The 21,428-nt window shown below is 47.0% G+C and overlaps 1 protein-coding gene and 1 long non-coding RNA gene across 2 annotated transcripts in view; one reads left to right on the top strand and one right to left on the bottom strand.

Annotated features, from left to right (window-relative positions):
* The first annotated feature begins 350 nt into the window (after positions 1-350).
* LOC142790713 (uncharacterized) overlaps positions 351-21,428 on the top strand; it is a 110,925-nt gene continuing 89,847 nt past the window's right edge. Inside the window, exons 1-3 of the mRNA XM_075885332.1 lie at positions 351-432; positions 2,805-3,083; positions 16,445-16,489. Of these exons, the coding sequence (XP_075741447.1) occupies positions 351-432; positions 2,805-3,083; positions 16,445-16,489 (406 nt within the window). The remainder of the gene's footprint in view (positions 433-2,804; positions 3,084-16,444; positions 16,490-21,428) is intronic.
* LOC142790708 (uncharacterized) lies at positions 18,072-19,524 on the bottom strand. The gene is made up of 2 exons (XR_012889720.1): positions 19,111-19,524; positions 18,072-18,730 (listed from the first exon to the last, which is right to left on the bottom strand). It is a non-coding gene; the product is annotated as an uncharacterized LOC142790708 (long non-coding RNA).

The following is a 21,428-nucleotide window of genomic DNA, read 5'->3' as shown; positions in this document are numbered from 1 at the left end:
AACCAGTCCAGTTCCGTTGGTGTGCAAAATTTACCGCACCTTGCTCCGTAAAATGCATCAGTCGAGCATCCTCAGCAGTTTCCTGTACCGAAATGGCAAAGCATTCTGCCTGTTCTAGCTTGAGCTTTCATTGCATCAAATAAGTGTCACCTAACATCTTCATCGTGCACGCCACACAAAATTCAGTCTCTCAGCATTCGCTCCAACCATGCCCGGAAATCGCACTTCTCCGCCAGCCGTCTAATTTCAGCAATGAAATGCTGAATAGTCTCACCGGCTTTTTGTGCTTGCATGAGGAATGCATAGCTTGCAGTAGTCTCGTTGACTGGAAGGGTGTAATGTTCTCCAAAATGTCCGACGACTTCATTGTAGCTGAGCTCGTTGACTTTTTTCAGGTGACAACAGCCCTGCACCACTCTCACTATGCTGTCTGTGAGTGATGATATTAGGAGTGCCCATTTCTATGTTATATAGTCGAGCCGGCTTATAACGAACCTGAGCGTGACGCGGCATCGGTTCGCTGTATCCCGAAGTTCGTAGTAAATGAAACACGGCTTTTAAAAAAGTTGCGAGTGAAAAACAAACTTTTTTTGCCACAAAAAGTCCATGATGCACGTGTTTCGAAGAGCAGAAATGACAAGGGCGGTCTCGAGTTCATTTAGCTGCGGCGGCTGCATTTCCGATGGAGGCGGAAATGTTGTAGGCCCGTGTGCTCAGATTTGGGCGCACGTTAAAGAACCCCAGGTGGTCGAAATTTCCGGAGCCCTCCACTACGGCGTCTCTCATAATCATATAGTGGTTTTGGGACGTTAAACCCCACAAATCAATCAATCAATCAAATCATCGAGTTCATTTAAAACGGCAGGCTGCTCGTTCGCCGAGGCCCGTGGCATAAGCTGCATGAGGCACTGGCTCCAAAGCTTCGTCGTTCTCGCAATCCGATTCCTCCAAATCGCTCTCGCCACGTACTTCATTCACAATGCCCCAATTCGAGCACGGTTCCGCAGTGTCAGCATCATCATCGGCCGTAATCAAATAATTGTAACACATGTCCCATCAGCTCTCCCAGGTCGGAGTCGACGACGCGCTGCCACAAATCGCCGCTGTAGTGCTCCTGTTCGGAAGCTTCAGGCTTGGCATCGGGCCTGACAATCGACGAAGTCGGCTTCGCGAAAATAGTTACGCGCACATGTAGTCGCACTAAATATTCACCATCTCCACAGCTGAATACCGGGACGCCTGAAGCGGCAAGTTGGCTGCCAGGTGGTCAACAGCTATGAGCAAGCGCTTCGCAACGCGGCACCTAACACGCAGATTACGCTCTAGCTTAGCGGTCATACTTTGGACGTTTTGTTGAGCAGCACGAAAAAGTGTGCTAGTCCTCCCGCCGGCCATCATGACCACACGCGTAGAACAGCTCTGGGCGCGTTTCCATTTGGAAAACGAAACTAATTCGAGCCAGCGTGGCGGGCGTCGCAGAGCAGTGGAGACAGGTGAAGGGGTTGTGATCAAGAGAGGAGAGCAGACTTGCGAGAGAAGGGCAAGGAGTTGCGATTAAGCACGGGGGAATGAAAATTCCTTCCTCCGTGCGATAAAGAGAGAGGAGGATGCGGTGGGCGGGCGACCTTGAAAACCAAGACACGGGAAGGAGGCAGGTTGGGTAGTTCGCTTGAAAGGTCCGCGAAACTCGCCTGTAGAGAAACTTTAAAAGAGTGCCAGTGTGCGCAGCCATCAAAGCATGGCCGGCACATTCGGTGCGCACGGTGGCGTTCGAAGAATCGGCGGCTGTGATAAAAAAAATCGTCTTGTTGCGCCGGCGGGTTTGCGTAGCCTCACGATCTTCGATATTTTTCGATTCATTTCGCACAAATGGACAGCCATTTTTGCGCTTCCGCTCGCGTGCGAAGGGAATGCTGAGTCGAGTGTGAAGGGAGCGAGGACAAATCCTAAACACGGAACGGATAGCAAATTGTCAGAATCTGTGGGGTAGCGTACGCACGTGCACTAGACGCAGACTATCGGATACAGTCAGTAGCCGACAATTTCGGCAAATGGTCTGGTCACTCCAGGCCGGCAATGTCAACGACAGTACCAGCCATCAAAAATGGGGTACGTGGCGGACTGGTCTTCCCAAGATTGGTGGCAGTGTGAAAACACAGGCCTCGTCCGGCGATGCAGGGTGCTCAAAGTAGTGGGGGGACAAAGGACGGAGGGGTGCGTAACAAAACGCGGTTGGGGAGAGCAGCAACTAGAGGGGCGCGGAGGCAGAATCGGCGTTTCACAATAAGAATGTATGGGCACGTCGCCGATGCCTGATCGTTGGTCGAAATTGCTTTCTTGGGAAGTCGGCACACCGCTGACTCCGTTCGCTGCAACCGATCAGTGGCGCTGGGAGACGTTCGTTGTAAGTGCGATTTTGTGCCATTGAACCAATGTATATTTTTATGGTCACGCGGATATTGTTTGTTTTAAGCAAAAGTTTGTTTTAAGTGGGGCCGTTATATGTGGGCTCGACAGTATCTGTGATGTTATGCCTTTCAAAGTAAACCTCCAGGCGAACACGATACGTTGGCCAGATACCATCCGCACCTTTTAATTTGGGTGGCTGCCCAGCACTCATGTTTGCGTGGTTCACTGGTCGCCACCGTTATGTCAATATCGAGATACAACACGAAAACCACACAACACTACAAAAGGGCAACTTATTGAGCAGCTTGTTTTTATACTTCATGTATGTAAAATTGCAGTGGCCGCATTGATAAGACTGCATACATCAAACGCTTCATTCCACCCTTTGCATGCAGACACCAACGGTTTCTTAGGTCCCTCACTGTCAACCACTGGTGGCAGTTCCCCCAGCTGCAGCCTGGGCTACGAAGGTGCACCCGTGCCGCAGGGTTACCTCGGCCGCAGGCCAAGCCACATAGGCGAACAGGCGGGACCTTCAGGGTGCTCGAGGTTCCTCCGTAGGACACCTCCCCATCAAGCCGTTTCTGAGCTGGACGAGGCCAGTCGTGCAACCCTGCAAGAGGAGCTCTCTCCCACGCTATCTTGCAGGGAACTTGCTGCAACGGACACCAGAGGTGTGCATTTTTTTTTCACAAGTCGTGCTCTTTCAAAACCAAGTTGGTCTAGCTAGTTCGGGTGCTATTTTGTGTGTGTTGTGTGACAGAACAGAAAGGAACATCACAAGAAAATAAAGAGGGAGCAAACAGCCAATGGGTGAGCTGAGAGATGAAAAATGTTTTCTACGCATGGAGATATACAGTAGACTCTCATTAAATGAAATTCTTCAAATTGTAATACTGCTGAAATAGAACAACTGCCTCTAATAATATTGGTTTTGTACTGGGAATCGTGTTTCACTGCTTATCTCTTGGTAAGCAAAGCTCCTACTTGACAGAACACATTTTAACGTGACAGCGTTAAAGAGCTTGTTTTGCAGAAATTCTGGCATATGTGTCGGCGTCATTGGTTGTGAGCGAAAAATCTTATGCCTGACCGAAAAATCCACAACAATGCAAATAAAAAAATGAAGATAAAAAGTTTTGGAGCAGAGTGGAGACCGAACCAGGGTTGTTTGGGCTAAACTGGGGATTGAACCCGAGTCGTTTGCGTGGCAAGCGGATGTTCTGCCACACGGCTATACCTTAGCTTGTTAAAACATTGAAAAGAACTTCCTCTGCTTGGAAATGCAGTGAAAGTAGCTTTTGTACTTCAGAAACACACGCATCCTGTATACATGCTTCACAATGCAACATGAAATATTGCAGTAATAATGCATCATACAAGCGTCCATTGCCAATGGGCGTCAGAATATGTGAATATCGTAACGGCTCCGTGGTTGAAAGCCGGTTCATCGGTACAAAAGGCACACACACTACTGCACCTGTTCCCTTAAGGCCACGTTGTGGGTGCATAGAAAATTCGATAAGGTTTCATCCACAAAGTGTTTGAAGTACCACTAGGAACAAGATCAGTGACGCTGATCGGTTACAGCGAATTTGCAATTCGTTTCGTGTTCAGGACTTGTTCTCCCTCACTTCGCACTCGACTCACCATGCCTTCCGTTCGCGTGTGGAAGCGCGAAAACTGCTGTTAATTTGTGCGGAGCAAATCGCGAAATATTGAAGTTCTTGAGGCCACGCACGACCGCCGATTCTTCGAACACTGCTGAGCACCACAATCCAGGCGGCCATGCTTTATTTTAACTTCTGCACGCGCAGGCACTTTTTCCAAGTTTTTCTACGTGCGAGTTTCGTGGACCTTTCAAGCAAGCTACCCAACCTGCCTCCTTCTCTTTCAAGCAAGCTACCCAACCTGCCTCCTTCTCGTGTGTTTTGATTTTCAAGGTCACCCTCCCGCCGCATCCTCCTCTCTCTTTATCGCAACTTCTTGCCCTTCTCTCACAAGTCTGCTCTCCTCTTTTCTCTTGAACACAACCCCTTTGCCCGTCTCCACCCGCGATTTGTGGCGATTTGTGGCAGTGCGTCGTCGACTCCGACCTGGGAGAGCGGGTTGGACATCTGTTGCGATTGTTTAATTACGGCCGATGATGATGCCGACACTGCGGAACCGTGCATGGATTGGGGCATCGTGAATGAAGTACGTGGAGAGAGGGATTTGGAGGAATCGGATTGTGAGAACACGCAACTTTGGAGCCAGGGCCTCGTGCAGCTTATGGCACGGACCTCAGTGAACGAGCACACTGCCATTGTGAATGAATTCGAGACCGTCCTTATCACTTCTGCTCTTCGAAACACGTGCATCACGAACTTTTTCAGCCAAAAAACGTTTGTGTTTTCACTCGCAACGTTTTTTAAAAGCTGTGTTTCATTTACTACAAACTTAGGGATACAACAAACGGATGCCGCGTCATGCTTAGTTTCGTTATAAGCGGGCTCAACTATAATACTTCAATGATCAGCCAGGAAACAATGTCGCCCCTTGTGACTCTGACTTCGGACAACGCTGTTGCTGCGGAAGACCTCGCAGCCGCAGAAAGCGTGACGGCGATTGCAACCGCTGCCTCCCTTACTGCAGGTATGCGTGATCGAGCGGACCGTGTAAGGATAGATGCTATATTTTATTACCACAGCTGACTGAATATCGTTGCCCGCGGGGGCGCCTGCGCAAGTAAGTGTTTGGTGTGTAGTAACGGGGGGGGGGGGGGGGTTCGGCTCCCTCCCACGCCTAGCCGTGCGTGGCTTTGCCGTGTCCGGGGAAAAGGGGATCCTGGGGGTTGAGCCGACGCTGGGTGATTGGACCTTTAAGGGGGGAGGTGGGGATCGAAAGTGAAATTCTTTAGTTTTTGTCGTAGAGCAATGAAATTTGGCATGCTTACTGGAAACTGCGCTAAATGATAAATGACAAAGTTTCATTCAGCTATCTCCAGTAGTTCTGGCATTATAAAGTTTTTTATCCATCAGTGTACTACCAAACTTGCCCAAAGCCTGGTGTGACAAAAAAACATGGTAGAAGCCTATAGTTGCTCTTATATTTTAGCCATAGGGATGGTTGATGTCGTGACATTCTGCAAATTTTTTTATGACTCTGTTTTTATTTTACAGAGAACATTGTATACATGCTTGTAAATGTGGTCGTTATCATAATGTGAAATTAGCTTAGGAGTAAAAATACTGAGGTAGTAATTAACAAATATGAAAACGTCACGACATAGAAAATTCACTGAGGAACACAATGCAAAAAACCACATGAAAATCCGTCAAGCCATAGTCATGCAAGCATCGTGGCAAGCTGGACAGTCGGGTCAAAACACATTTCTGAGAAAACTGGCGTTAAAGTTGAACAGTCAGTAAAGGTCCATCAAAATGCCCCAGGACTGTAATACTTTGTGTCTTTGCTTGCGAGGGTCTTCTTACATCCTTTCTCTTTCATTTTTTCTGCACTGCGTGCTTTTCGTTTCCTTTGCTGGTCTTTTTCTTGAGCTCTTTGAAGGGCGAGGCTAGCAGGTTTGATGCCCATGGACTTGCACATTTCAGTGTAGGCTCGCAAATTCCCAAAATTGTAGCGTGCAACTGCTTCATGTACTGTTGTCTCCACTGCGAACAATGAAGCGTGTTGGTCCTTTGAAGTCAGTGACCAAATAACTGAATGCAAGCTTTTCGCCGCATTCTGAGTTTTGTTGCCTTTGCATCGCTCCAACAGTTGCGGGTCAGAGAGACGTTGGTATACAGGCAGCAGAGCCTCCGCTACACGTTTCGACAGGTTATACCTGTGAGGTGGTGCTGGCTCCATTTTGGCCTGTGCTGAACGATGTTTGCACCAGCTATCAGGGCCAGGTGGGCAGAGCTCATGGTGAGGCTCGTCGTCGGTGGACGTGACGTGATAAAAAGTGGCCATCACGGCCCTTTGCATGTCAGGGACACTTGTGTGTTTTCGCAAGGCTAACCCGTAGTAGCTGGTCAGTTTTTTAATCAACTCCTGCGTCAGTCCACCTCTCCCACCCAATGGCTCCCCTTTCTTAGCTCTTGTCACCAGTGTGCGGAGAGTGGTGCCCATTCTCTTCTGCACATGGTTCACGCAGTCTTCTTTGGTCAGTGGTATGAAGCCGTACACCTCATCTTTGCACAGAGCAAGATAGGTTCGGCTGTCACCATCACATATAATGTTGGTGTAGCGGAGGCCATACCTGCTGACAGAGCGCCTGAAAAGTGTCAGAGCAGCCTCCACTTCCATCTGTCCGGAGCCAACATCAGTATTCTTCTGACATTGATGTTTCTCAGCCCAAGTGACGAAGTTGGGGTCGCTCTCTGCTGGTTGTTGACAACACCCAAGACAGAAGTTGAAAAGGACTGTGCAATCCAGCACAAGCCCCGTGTAAAACTCAATAATACATCCTACCCCAATCTGTGAGCTGTGGCCTCTTGTAAGCCACGTGCCGTCATACACAACTGTGATGTTGTTTGGGCTTGATGGCTGCATCTTACTGTACACGTCTTTTACCGCAAGCACAGCATCTGCAAAGATGTTTTGTGCAGCTTCCTCTGCTCCTGGTTTGAATGTTTTTTTTAGGTGTTCCTGATAGGTTTTTTGATGAATGCCCCGATGAGAGACATTCATTGTAGCCCAGAAGTCATTCAGGGCATTGGGCCCTTTTCCAATGGACTTGATTGCTTGCATGGCTCTTAGGTTGACTTCAAAAGCCCTTCCTTCGGATTTTCTACTGGATGACCAAGGTGAATGAATAGGGCCACAGGAAGCACACAAAAGTACCAGTTTTACTGCCAGGCCCAATTTTGTCCCATGCTGCACTGACAAAGTCTTCTTACAACATTTTGGGCAGAGTGCAGGTCCTATTAGGGAATTCATGGCAGAAACCTGAATTAGGGTGAACTCATCCTCTTTTGTTGCCGATGTTTGCTCCGTTTGCTGCGCGAACCCGAACTTCCGCTCCGTTGCCGACACCTCGCGAAGTGCATCGCGGACACTGCTGGCTTGCTTCTCGGCGCCTTCCGAGGACACGAAACGAGGTTCCAGGTGTATTTGAACAGTGCGCTTCCGCTGAGGCAAACGATCGCCGACATCCTGGACAGCTGGCACCACGTCGTCGTCCGCCGCCGCGAAAACGAAACTTTTCTCGCGTTCACACCGCACCGTGATGCCACGGCTAGTTGATGGCCCCGGGTCTTCAGTGTCACTGCCAGGCGTCGATTCACCGTCACTTTGAACAGCCGGCACCGCATCGTCACCCGCCACAGCGAAAACGAAACTTCTTTCGCGTTCGGGCCGCACCGCAACGTCGCGGCTAGTTGACGGCCCCGCGTCATAGGCCTCACTGCCGAGCATCGGCAGCGAGCAGGTGTCGGCTTCCGACGACACGTAGCTTGGTGGCGACGCGGTACTCGGTTCGTCTGATTCAATCGCTGCTGACTGCTTCGTTTTCCCAACAGGAGGCTTGCGTTTACGCGTCCCGTAAGCGTACTTCGTCCGGTACTTCGTCCTGCGCTTCCGGTCCACGCGACGATCCATTGCGGGCGCTAAGCCTCGCGCTAGAGAAGAGTTGGCGTATCGGCGACCGTATCGGCGTATCGGCAGGGGATTCGCAAACTATAGTGCGCCAGCGTGTGCGTAGCAGACGTGCGTGCGCGGAGCAGACGACCAGCGCAAGCAAGCGCGTCCCAGCAGCCACTCACAGAGCGCGCTCAGTACCACGTGACAGGAGCGACCAATGGGTGCGCGTCTAAGGCGTCGCGGATGCCTTCGCATTTTTTCTGTTTGTGCGTTTATCTTAGCTCGTAGAGTCGTGGTTTCACTGGGAGAAGTACGGCAGTGAAGCAAGCTTTCCAGTGACACCAAGCTTTCCGCGAGCGGCGGCGAAGGCGCGGAAGTATCGCGCTCGAAAATGGGCCATTTTCGCGCAGATTTCAGCCAGCTTTTTGCGATCCGCGGTCAGAAAAACATTTTTTAAGCTTACTTTGAGATCGTTTTCGGCGGAAATAATTTTAGATATGATAGAAATGGTGATGCAGAATCCAAATCTGTCCTTATCCAAAATTCGTTTTTTGCGAGAATTTCGCGATTTGATCCCCGCGTCCCCCCTTAAGGCCCCCCGGCAGAGGCAACACACCCCTTTGGCCCCGGCTTCACGTAGACGGCACCCCTGGGCTGACCCATCCAGGGGAAATCGGCAGTCGCCTTTTCCTGTCTCTCTCCTCGTACATCTTTGTCTTTTTCTCGCACTTTTATCTTTCCTGTCCTCTCCTCACTTCTGTTGACTTCCGATATTCATGGCGGCAAGGCTTAACCTTGTGTAGGTACCCAGGTGGTCTAAATTTCCGGAGCCCTCCATTACGGCGTCTCTCATAATCATATAGTTGTTTTGGTACGTTAAACCCCACATATCAATCAAACCTTGTGTAGGTATCCCACCTTGGATAATTACATTGGGTTATAGTGACAGCGTACGGCTGGCGTCGGGAGGGCTTGTTTCAACAAGTCCTACCGCGTCCCCTTGTTGGGCTCCGTGGTGGGTGGTCGCCGCTGTTACCGAACACATTCATACTTGTATGGCTTTACAAGCATCCGCCGACCTTGATCGGTCTCGTAAGAGAGGCCGCACCGAAGCAAGTTATCACGTCTCGACAGAAACTAAAGTTACTTTCGCGAAGTACCACATTATCCACAGTGACAGCACACCTCTAAGAAAATTATCCCTATTTTTGGTGGCCAAGTGCCTAAAAGAAAAAATAGGACCCACATACAAAGCATCCAAAATGTCAAGCGGTGACCTCGTTTTGCAGCTAACCGAAAATGACCAAGTGCCTAAGCTATCCCAACTAACCAGCATTGGAGAAACAGCTGTCACCGTTTTGGTCCATCGCTCTCTAAACACCAGCAGGGGAGTAATCTCTGAGGAAGACTTCTTAGGCCTTAGTGACGAAGAGCTCCTCAAAGGTTTCCAAGACCAAAACGTCATCAATGTCCAAAGAATTGTAATCCGTCGCAATAATCAGGAAGTGCCCACCAAACATGTTATACTAACCTTTGGAACAAGTGAAATGCCCACCTCTCTTAAGGCTGGGTACTTAAAAATAAACGTGAGACCCTACATTCCCAACCCCAGACGCTGTTTCAAATGTCAAAGATTCGGACACGCCTCGCACTCTTTCAGAGGCAAAGAAACATGCGCAAAATGCAGCGCAAACGACCACAAATCAGAAAACTGCTCATCCTCACCCCACTGTGTTAACTGTGACTGGGAACACCCAGCGTATTCCCGGTCATGCCCATGTTGGAAAAAAGAAAAAGAAGTGATCGCTCTGACCGTCAAAGAAAAAATATCATTCAGCGAAGCGCGAACACTGCTATCACACCTTTTCCACAGAAGTTACGCCGATGTGACTCAGTCGGGGGCAGCATCACAAAGGCCTCGGGAGTCGACCGCTACCACACCCAGTGGTCCTGTGGTGACTCAAACCGCCCCCGTAAAAGAAGCAGCGCCAGCTGCTCCATGCACATCAAAGGGCCCGCAGACTCCGGTCTCCCTGGGCCCTAAACTCAATAGAGTGCCAAGGCCTGAGATCAGTTTCTCAGCGCCTCACTCTCGGTCTGCCAGCGCCTCAGACAAGGCAATGGAGATCGACCACAAAACTCCGGTGTCATCGACACCGAAAGACAAGCGCTCTCTCGAGCGTACCAAACAGGACAAGGACAAAGTCCCAGTAACCACAATAAGTGAGCCTACCAAACAGGACAAGGACAAAGTCCCAGTAACCACAATAAGTAAGCGATAACCGTAATTGTTATCGTATTTCTCTCTATTTCTATTTCTTAGCATTGTCACCTATCATCTTTTCTACCGATCAATCCCCAGAAGTATATTTACTTACCTTTATTTCGCCATGGCTTTTATCGTACATTGGAACTGTAGAGGCTTAATTCATAACTTAGGTGGCATAAAGGACATCGTTAAGAAATTCTCACCAGTAGCCTTTTGCCTCCAAGAGACAAATCTTGGTGCAAAACACGGCCATTTCCTAAAAGGCTTCAAAGTTGCCCGAAAGAACCGCGAACATTGCAACCGTCTTTCAGGAGGAGTAGCCATAGTCGTGCAGGGCAGCACTCCTACGCGAGATGTCCAAATAAACACATCTTTCGAGGCCGTAGCCGTCACCATCCTATCATACAAAACCATCAACATCTGCTCTATGTATATACCACCTCACACCCTTTTCACCATCAAAAACCTAGAAAATCTAGTGGAACAGTTGCCAAAACCATTTATCTTGGTTGGGGATTTCAGTGCTCATTCAACCCTTTGGGGTAGCGACAAAACTTACGCAAGAGGGCAAGCCGTGGAAGATTTCATTTTATCAAATGACATCTGCCTTCTGAATTCCTGGGCTTTTACCTACTTTACACCAACCTCACGCACTTTTAGTTGCCTAGATCTCGCCATGTGTTCATCGTGTATTTTTAATGATTTTAAATGGGACGTGGTCAACACGTCTTATGGTAGTGATCATCAACTCGGCATCATAAAACTCATACTATCCTACCCAACTTTAACAAGCAGGCCACGCCGGTGGAAATTACAGCTCGCGAACTGGCCAGTTTTCACAGAAAACGCGAAGCTCGATGAAGTTTTCTCATCGGAGCTTTCTGTTGCGGAACTAAACGAAGAGTTCGTCAAAGTTTTAATCTTAGCAGAAGAAAAAGCAATACCGCAATCATCTCATTTCATTTCATTTTATTTCCTTAAGGACCCCTTGCGGGGCATTACTTAAGGGGTGGGTACATAAAAATTGAGCAGAAAACAATCGTTTGTCGTAAAGTGAAAGATGATTATTGATACTGGTTGTGAAGGTAGAAGTACAAGTAATGGCAGGAATGTCGCCTGAAAGGCCATTCCAGGCAACTGCTGTGCGAGGAAAAAATGATGTTGAAAAAGTAACGGTGCGTGCACGTGGGCGTGGGACTTGAAGAGGATGATTAGTTAGTTGAGAGATCCGGCATGGTACGCAAGAAACTCAACCCTTGGTGGACAAACGAGTGTACTGATGCCAAAAAACAACAAAATAAGGCCTGGGGAATTCTACGAAGATACCCCACCTACACCAACCTCATCAACTTCAAACATGCAAAAGCCAGAGCCCAATTTATTCGAAGACAGGCAGAAAAGGATTCATGGCAAAAATACATATCATCAATTAACAGTTCAGTCACTTCTAAACACATCTGGGACTAGGTGAGGAAGTTCAAAGGAGAGTACTCCTCCTACACAATACCACTGCTCACAAGTCCAGACCCACAATCAACACTAGAAGACCAGGCCAACCTATTAGGAGAACACTTTTATAAGGTATCATGCTCAGCAAATTACACCAATACATTCCTGAAATACAAAGAAAATGCAGAAAGACAAAGATTGCCTACTAGCAGTACCTCAAATGAAAGTTATAACCTTCTGCTTACGCTGCACGAATTAAACAGGGTACTTTCTGCCGGTAAAAAAACAGCAACAGGGTCTGACCAGATACACTACGCAATGTTGGCACACCTATCCCAAGCATTCGCGAAGGCACTTCTCCAATTCTTCAACAAAATATGGGACTCTGGCATAATGCCTGAAGATTGGAAAAAAAGCCATAGTCATACCATTCCTAAAACTTGGTAAACCCCCAACAACCCCAAGTAGCTACAGGCCCGTTGCATTAACAAGTTGCCTTGCAAAAACTTGCGAAAGAATCGTAAATATTAGACTTACTTTCACTCTGGAATCGGAGCACCTAATAGATGCACACCAGTGCGGATACAAAAAGGGCTGTTCCACCACTGATCACATTGTTTGGCTGGAACAAGAAATAGGACAAGCATTTCTACACAAACAGTTATGTCTCTTGGTCTTCTTAGACTTGGAGAAAGCATATGACACAACTTGGAGATATGGAATTCTCAGAGATCTAGCTAACTTAAGGATTCGCGGAAGAATGCTGAACTGCTTACACGATTTTTTATCGAATAGAACTTTTCAAGTACGTTTGGGTACGGTACTATCACGAATATTTGTCCAAGAAAATGGTGTACCACAGGGCTGCATTTTGAGCACCACCCTGTTTATAGTGAAAATGAACTCCATCAACAGGGCTATACCCCGTACAGTCATGCACTCCATCTATGTTGACGATCTCCAAATCGCATGCCGAGCCTCCAGCCTATCATCCTGCGAAAGGCAACTCCAAATTGCAATAAATCGTCTTATGAAATGGGCCGACCAAAATGGTTTCCGCTTTTCAGCCCAAAAAAGCATGGCTGTTCTCTTTACGCAAAAAAGAGGATTGTTCCCTGAACCTGCACTCAAGCTATACAACATCAACATGCCGGTAAAACAAGAACACAAATTTCTAGGAATCACATTCGACCGAAAACTAAACTTTCTGCCACACATAAACGCACTGAAAACTAAGGCAAACGGAGCACTCAACGTGCTCAAAGTACTCTCCCATAAACACTGAGGTTTCGATCGACTCTGCCTTATACGCATTTATCGATCTCTTGTACACAGCATTTTAGACTACGGATGCGCCCCGCCGCGGTGGTCTAGTGGCTAAGGTACTCGGCTGCTGACCCGCAGGTCGCGGGTTCAAATCCCGGCTGCGGCGGCTGCATTTCCGATGGAGGCGGAAATGTTGTAGGCCCGTGTGCTCAAATTTGGGTGCACGTTAAAGAACCCCAGGTGGTCGAAATTTCCGGAGCCCTCCACTACGGCGTCTCTCATAATCATATAGTGGTTTGGGGACGTTAAACCCCACAAATCAATCAATCAATAGACTACGGATGCGTAGTCTACGACTCGGCACGAAACTCATACATCCGCCGTCTTGACTCTATACACAACCTCGGTCTCCGTCTGTCAAGTGGTGCTTACAGAACATCACCTGTGCAAAGTCAATACGTAGAATGCAATGAGCCCCCTCTATGTGATCGAAGAGCAATACTAACCTTATCATATGTTTTAAGAATAAGGTCGTCGCCTGAACACATCTATGCCACTTTCTGAAAGAATGTATCTGAAAGAATGTAACCTGGTAAATAAGCTTTAAAATATCATCTTTTCTGTGTCCATTCCTGAAAGTCTTGTGTCTGGCGCAGCATAGCTTTAGCTGCTTTTGCGCAATAAAAACCAAATTAACCTAACCTAACCTGAATATCATTAAGTGTTGTGCACAACAGAAAGCAGCAAAACTTTCCTCGGTCTCGGCAGCTGATCGCGAATTGAGTGTTCTCTGAGTGAGCGCGGCATCGAAAGTTCGTCGGCACGACGTAAACAACTGTTGACCTGGACTTGGTAAACAGCTTATTTCAGAAATGTTCTTCTTGTCGAGTGTGCCGGGGACAGCTGACTATTGAATGTGACTCAAGTGAGTACGGTGTCGCCGTGAAGCTATAGCTTCGCTGCAGAAACTGCCAGGAAGTTCGTTCAAAATGGAGTTCGTGAGAAACTGCGGGGAAGTTGGTTCAAAATTGAGTTCACGACGTGTTGGCTGTAACAATAATTGCAACCTGTTTGAGATCAACGTTCGCCTGGCACCTGCTGTGCAGAGCACAGGAATTGAGTTGATGACACTGAACGACATCTTTACCGCTATGGCCGTTTCACACCAAGGTCTTCATACTTCATGCTGGTAGGTCTTCATACGATCTCTGTTAGAACCCACTTCCCCGCAGTTGGTACAGCTGGTAGGTCTACGCATGAAGATTACCAGCAGTTCCTAAAAACAAAGCTCCAGCCAGTAGCAACGAGAGCTTGTGCCGACTCATATGACTAGTTGTGCCGCAACAGTGATGAGTGTCTACAAGGACCTTAATTTCGGCAACCCTGAAAATATTGCACTCTTTTTATGAAAGCTGGCACACAAGAGGACACACCTCACACATTGGAGTGGCCTCTGTAGCAGAAGTTTTTTCAAGATATGTGCTTGACTATGTAGTGCTGTCTAATTTTTCCCTCTGCTGCGAACGTGGCCCAAAACCCGACAGCCCAGAGTATGCCGAGCGGAAATATAAGTATTCATGTCAGAAAGACACCTCATGCAAAGCTGGCCAAATGGACGTAGAGGCAGCAACAATTTTATTTCAGCACTCACTTTCGCTTCATAGTCTAACCTTGCTTTGTGATGGTGACAGCCGGTCATAGAGTGCTTGCTGTCAACGAAGGCAAAGTGTATGGCTTCATTAATGTTCAGAAACAAGATTGTGCGAACCGTGTGCAGAAGAAAATGGGGACTACAGTTGGAAATTTTGTGCAGAAGCACAAAAGAGACGCCGGCGAGCGCATGAGTGGCAAGGGTTATCTTACGGGTGACCTTATAACATGATTGACAAGTTACTATGACTGTGCTCTCAAATCCCATTCTGGGAATGTGGACAAGATGCACAAGGCTGTGTGGGCTATATATTACCATGTGACGTCCACTAGCGAGCAGCCTAACCACAGCTATTGTCCACAGGGCCCCGAGTCATGGTGCATGCACAATGCGGCCATGGAAAAGAATGGGCCCATGCCAAAAAGCAAGTACAACTCGCCAGAGGCTGTCAGCCATGCGCTGGACCTTGTGTATGAGAGCTTGTCTGACAAGAAGCTCATGCGAAGATGTGCGAGAGAAAAAACACAGAATGCAAAAAAATGAGGCATTGCACTCTGTTATACAAGAATGTGCTGTTGAGACTGCCGTGGCAGATGCTAGCTTGTATGCATTTCTATCTGGGAAACAAGGAGTCTAGTTCACTTATTTTGCGTGAACTGCAGTAAGAGCCAACAAGCCAAAGCAGCCAGCGGACTGGCAAAAAGATTACTACCGTTGTGCATCTAGCGCGAAGTGAAAGTTCTTCAGTGGCATTCTAGGCAGCCACAATGAAGAAGCACGAGCATGAGCTTGGTTCAGATTACTCTCCTGGGACTTTCTGAAGATCCTAATTATAAGTTTTGTGGCGGCATATTTATTTTCGCAAGTTTTAGTTATATGCGTTTTTCTCAAATAAAGATTTTTACAAGGTTTAAATTCTGGAATGAACACTTTGTCGCCAATACTCATTCATTGTCTTTTTTTCTTCCTTGAATGCTATAGGATCAGCAAGTGGGAAAAAAATGATGATAAAGTATTTTAGGACGGAACATTATGAAATCTTCTAGAAATCAGCAACAAAAATTCACAGCTAAGAGACTGCGAAAAGAAGACTTAATAACTTTGGCTCAAATTCAGAAACAAGCAGTAAATTTCATATTTGCACTGTTTGAACATTCAGGAACATGCCTGCTGAACGTGAGCTATTCGAATGCAATACTTTTTAAGCAAGTCGCATCCCGAATTCATAAAATAAGAATTGTTGTAACTTTTTTCTTGGACTGGTGTAAAAAAAATGCAATTACGTGTTTGAAATCAGTATACAAAGCTGAATATTCTCTGAAAATTTTGTGTGTCAAGTGTCAACAGTAACAAATTTTGCTTTCCGGACACATGCCAAAGACAGTTACATAAAACTCGTTTCTCTGCAATGAAGTTATAATAATAATAATAATAATAATAATAATAATAATAATAATAATAATAATAATAATAATAGGTGATCTCATGCCCTTTTAGTAGGAATTGTACCATTTTGGTGGGCACAAGAAATGCATTGAGGCCATCTCCATGGTCGACACACCACTTAAAACAGCAAGTAGCTGGCAATAGAGACCACAGCCGCTTCGTTCTTATAACAAGATTGTATATCTTTCTACAATTTCCCTTTATCTCAGTTTATTTTACTCTCGAGTGAAACATAGACCTACTGGTCTTGCAGAAGTGCATGACTGTTTGAGCACTTAACACGCAACAGGGAAAATGTTGAGAAAAGTCCTGTGCACAGTGAAATATGCTAGATATATTTGAATGAATAGACTTGGTGTAATTTTTTCATTTTGTCTGTATTTTTCTAGGAGGCCTTCAGCCCCGTCAATTGAAGGAGTCCTCTACACAGACATGTAAGTGTTATATTAATCTCATTTGTTTAAGTAAATATTTTATTATAGATATAATGCATAAGAGAATTTTAAAAAGTCATTTCAAATGGTGCGGCATCACCGTTGCATGTGACGCATAAATATTACACAGTCAGTTGTGATGGAGTTGATAAAAAGTTGTTGCCTGCAAGAATAAATAAATGATTGTCCTTTGCCTGTTTCAATGGCAAAGCTGTTTAGGTGAGCTGTGGTATATGCAGTCTGTTGGTATGTTACATGTGGCCTTTACAAAAACTATCACCCTGAATGGGTTGGTGCTACAGAAATTGGTCTGATCTTGCCACCTGTCCATTACTGGGTGGATGGATGCAGGCCGCTGCCACGTCAGAACAAAAATTCCAAGTCTGTTGCATCGGGGGCCCGTTGGACTGCCCATAACTCTTTGAGTCTGGAGCTGGTAATAGCACCCTTCCATTTGGACAGCTTGGTGACTTCAACACACCAGGGCTTGTGTTCAACACACTAAGGCACCACCAGGGCTTGTGTTCTTAGCTGTATGATACAGGCCATGATCATGGTGTAAGAATATGTTAGGTGCTGACACTCGCTGCTCCGCACAAGGAGAGGGTGGGGGCAGATTGCGTACGCCGATGACCTTCAGCTACGAGTAGTTTCCATCACGCGACTACCAAGTGGTTCTTAGAGAGAAAGGAAGAGAAAAGTGAGCCCCGTAACTGTCAGCTTCAGAGAGCGACACCTCAACAGTAGCTCACAAGGAATGGGGGTGAGGAAAGATTAAAAGAATAGGATTAAGGGTATAGAGAGATAAAAAGATGCGCTAGGCCAGTGAGCGAGGACAAATCGAGGGGATAGGAGAGATAGGAAAGATGGAAACACGGTCACAGGAGTCCGAGGACAGGGCGCCACTTGCGAGAGCTCTTGTCGGCGTCGGGAGATGGCGTAGGGCAAGTTTGGTAGGTCAGAGCTGCACTGTTGTCGAAGGTCGGTGTCAGGAGCTGACGTAGGGCCAGCCCAGGCCAGAGCTATGCTGACGTCGGAGATCGCGAGGGCACAACCGGTCGGCATGGAATTTAGCGAGCGAGTCCCCGTCACGCGAGTTGAGATGGCGCTACTGAATGGGACGGCAGCTATTTGCATGCCAAAGAACATCTTTCTCAAAGGTTTGTGGGCATGGGATTTCGTGATTTAGTAACACGTTGCCCTGTGATTGTGAACCCTGCCTGTGTATTTTATTTGTTTAGCTGATTCGCGCTTTGTAATTCAGTGCACGTATACCTCGACGCGACATATATGCATCAGCGGCCTTGTCTTTGGCTGCGCTTTGAAAAGGGCGAGTGATGTTTCGTCTCGAATAGCAAGTTGGTGTATCAGAATTGTATGGAGCATGTGTCGCATTTCAAGGCTCCGCGTAAACCAGGGCGACATAATAGGTGGCGGACAATTTTGAGAAATACCGAAAGTGCCTGACGGTGCAGCAAAAAACAAGAAAACAAGAAAAGCTCTGTGAAAATGGCTGGCTCTACTGCTGACTTCTCTGAAGCGACGGGGGCCAAAAGTTCAATTGCATCTGAAATGCCCGACACGACCGCGTAAAGTTCGGCAAATTTATTGTGCTTAGAGACAGCGACTTCACAGCATGGCAATGATGAATCAACAGGGACGCATGCAAAAGGCAGCGCTTAAAGTTCAACAGTTTCAGGTCCCTCCACGCTAAGAGCAGGACGCTTCTCAAAACAACACTGATAGCGTGGGCCTATGAGCTAGCGACTCAGTTCCTCATCATGCAAAAAAAGTACATTGGACTGCCAATAAACCAAACTCGCTTAAACGAAAATGCCTCATTAACGGAACTAAACGGGCTCATATGGCTGGATTTCTATGTGTTGCACAGTAAAATTCATCGGTTAATCGAAACAGTGCTTATTGGTCACCTACGGTTAAACGGCACAAACTCTAAACACAGCATAGACTCCCTCATGCCACAGGTAGTCTCACAACCATGGCAACACCTTGAGATCGAGACAAGCCAATCCAGTATCCATTCTCGCTTGTGGCTGTAGGAGCAAAGTCGGCAAGTTGCGGTGGATCACTGTGTTAATTCAGTCTGATCGAAAGGAAGTGGCCGCACCATACACACCCGCTTGATAAAAAGCTACAAATTCTTCAAGAGCTCGATCGAAGCGGCCTGCCCAAGATGGAGGTGGCAAAAAAATACATCCCAAAATCGACGCTGTCGCGGATCTGGAAAAACAGAAAAAGATTGAAGGCACTGTTAAGGACGGTACCTTTACATCTAAACGAATGCGAACGACGCCTTATAAACATCTAGAAAAGTTCTTTTTCTGTCGTTCAAGCGTGCACGGACTTCTAATTTGCCCATAAGCGAGGCAATTCTTGAGCAGAAAGCTCGAGAGATCGCCATGGCTCAGCCGCTTCAAAACACGCCATGGCCTAGTTTTCAAAGCAATCTCGGGTGAGAGTGGTGCAGTCAACAGGGACATTTGCACCAACTGGCAACAGGGGCAGTTTAAGGAAATTTCGGTGAGCTTTGATCCACGAGACGTCTTCATCGTCAACGAGATGGGTCTTTTTTATAAAGCGCTTCCATCAAAGACGCTCACCTTCAAAGGCGAAGCCTGTAGTGAAGGAAAAGGCAGTAAAAATCGCATCATTGTGCTGGTGGGTGCAAACATGGCAGGAGATGAGAAATTGAAGCCGTTGGTAATAGGAAAATCAAGGCACCCACGTTGTTTCAATGGCGTTCGACCAACACCACCTAGAATATTGACAAGGCCCCTCCAGGGAGAGCGTGACGTCACGCTAGTTGCCCACCTGCACCCCGGCCGTCGTCGGCACTCGTTCTCGTTATATCTGCTGTGGGCACTTATTGAAAGCCGGTGTTTCTTTTTTTTGTTCTTTTTTTGTTCCTAGGCGGTCTGCATTTGTTTACGCCTGCCTTTACACTTTAGTGATCAATCTGTAATAGTCAGAAATGCATTTGTAGAAGTGGTTTTATTAGGACGAAAGGCTAAAACCATCCTACCTCATTTCTTGTTCAATGTTTTGATTTTTCTGTCAGCTGCCTTTTTTTTTTGTGCGGTGCTTTGGATGGTGTCATTTCGAAGTCTACAAAAGTTGTTCAGAGCGACATTTGTTGCAACACGCACTACATGCCGCACAATAGTCTCAGAGGTATGGCCATTTTCACAAGTCTCTAGCTCAACATCTCCTAGCAGTGATGTGGTAATGGAGCTTACAATGCCACGTTGGTTGTTCGACGCGAGGAACGCCTTTGCATTTTCTCCCTTGGTGAGCTTTTCGACAACAAGCGTTGTCACCAGCACCATGTGCACAGTACATGGCTGCGGAAACTTTAAGCTTCCTCTTGACAAGTTGTCAATCATTGTGTTACCTTCCACATCTATGTTCCTGTTCTCCAGGACGAGCACGCTGCTGTAAAATGAGCATGACAGCTTCTTCAGAGCTGAATGAGCACAATATCCAGCGATATAAGCAACGACCTCCATGTCATGCTTTGGGTTGGAAATTTCATCATTTGAGATGTGAACAGAGAAGTTATGTTGCGATACTTCTGTGTCACTTTTGCTGCTGATGTCTGGCTGCTGAAGCATCAGCAGCTTTTGCAGACGAATTTTCTTTTCAGACTCCAGAAGCTGCCTCACGGAAACATGATATTGTGCACCAGCAAGCTGACGGTAGCGACCGAAGCGATCTTCAAGAGTGTCAGTTTGAAATTTTCCCAGCAAGACATACTTGAACTTCAGTTCTTCTAAACAGTACCGCGACAGCTCAACAAGGGAGTAGCAAGTGAGTCTCAACGCAGAATGTGTTTCCCTTGTCAAGCAGCCACGGCTCATGTTGACGCTGCTCCAAGCATCTAGCCAGTCTACCATGCCACTAAGGAAAACCAGCTGTTGATCTACCGTAGAATTCACTGGATTTTGAAGGGTGTCGTTCAGTCGGCGACCTTTCGAAGGGGTCTTCACGTTGACGATTTTCCACCACGTCGATATGATGTTTATGAAGAGAGCTGTTGAACTGGCACATGTTGCTTTAAGGGCATCGCCACGCGTCTCAAGTGCGTTTGATACAAACGGATTAATGACATTTAACACCAACTTTACATTTTGTCTCTCCATAGGTGTTGGATTGATTGCCTTGGAATTCAGCTTGTAGCCAAGCTTGAGAAGCGATGTCTGCTCCAGTGCATACAGCTGCCGTACGACTTCAAATGATGCTGGTTTCATTCTGGGCAGCCCGTCGGGCAATATTCCTGACAGGTTCACTTCAGGAAACTAAAAGCATATTCCTTCGTTTTTTTTATTCATCCAGTTGTCTCTAATACATTTCAGTATGTGCACAGGGTCTACGACATAAAATAGAGGCTGATTGTTGTCAGCTGGATGAGGATATACAATGCTTACTTCATGCTTCTCTGAGAAAAGCGACATCATTTTCCGGTTGTGGGAATTGTTGTCGGTAATTACAGCAATGACGCTGAGGCCCATAGATTCCACTTCTAAAATTACTTTCTTGCAGAACTCATGTAGAATTTCGGCGGTCATTTTAGCAACAGGAAAAATGTGAAGCACATCTTTGTTTGATGACAAGAGCGACTGAAGCATGAAAACATGAGCGGTTGTCGCTGCCTCTTGAGAATTGGCTGCAGATCCAACTATGCTGCCCCCTCTATAATCGAAGTATGGCTTGATATGAATTTCATCAACCATTAGCGTCACGGTCTTTTCGTTCGGCTGCATGCACTTCACTCTTTCTCGAATGTTTTGCTCCTTCAGTGGATCGCCTCCATACTTGGAACAAACGCGGCGCAGGGTTGAAGGATGGGGTAAAGTCAATTTCGACGCTGATCTGGCAAAGTTATAGGCGTGCGGAGATATGGAGTGCAGAATGCTAGAAA

Source organism: Rhipicephalus microplus, unplaced genomic scaffold (assembly GCF_043290135.1).
Source record: "Rhipicephalus microplus isolate Deutch F79 unplaced genomic scaffold, USDA_Rmic scaffold_121, whole genome shotgun sequence".
Lineage (NCBI taxonomy): Eukaryota > Metazoa > Arthropoda > Arachnida > Ixodida > Ixodidae > Rhipicephalus > Rhipicephalus microplus.
The sequence above is the reverse complement of the archived record's forward strand: the minus strand, read 5'-3'. Positions and strand labels throughout refer to the sequence as shown.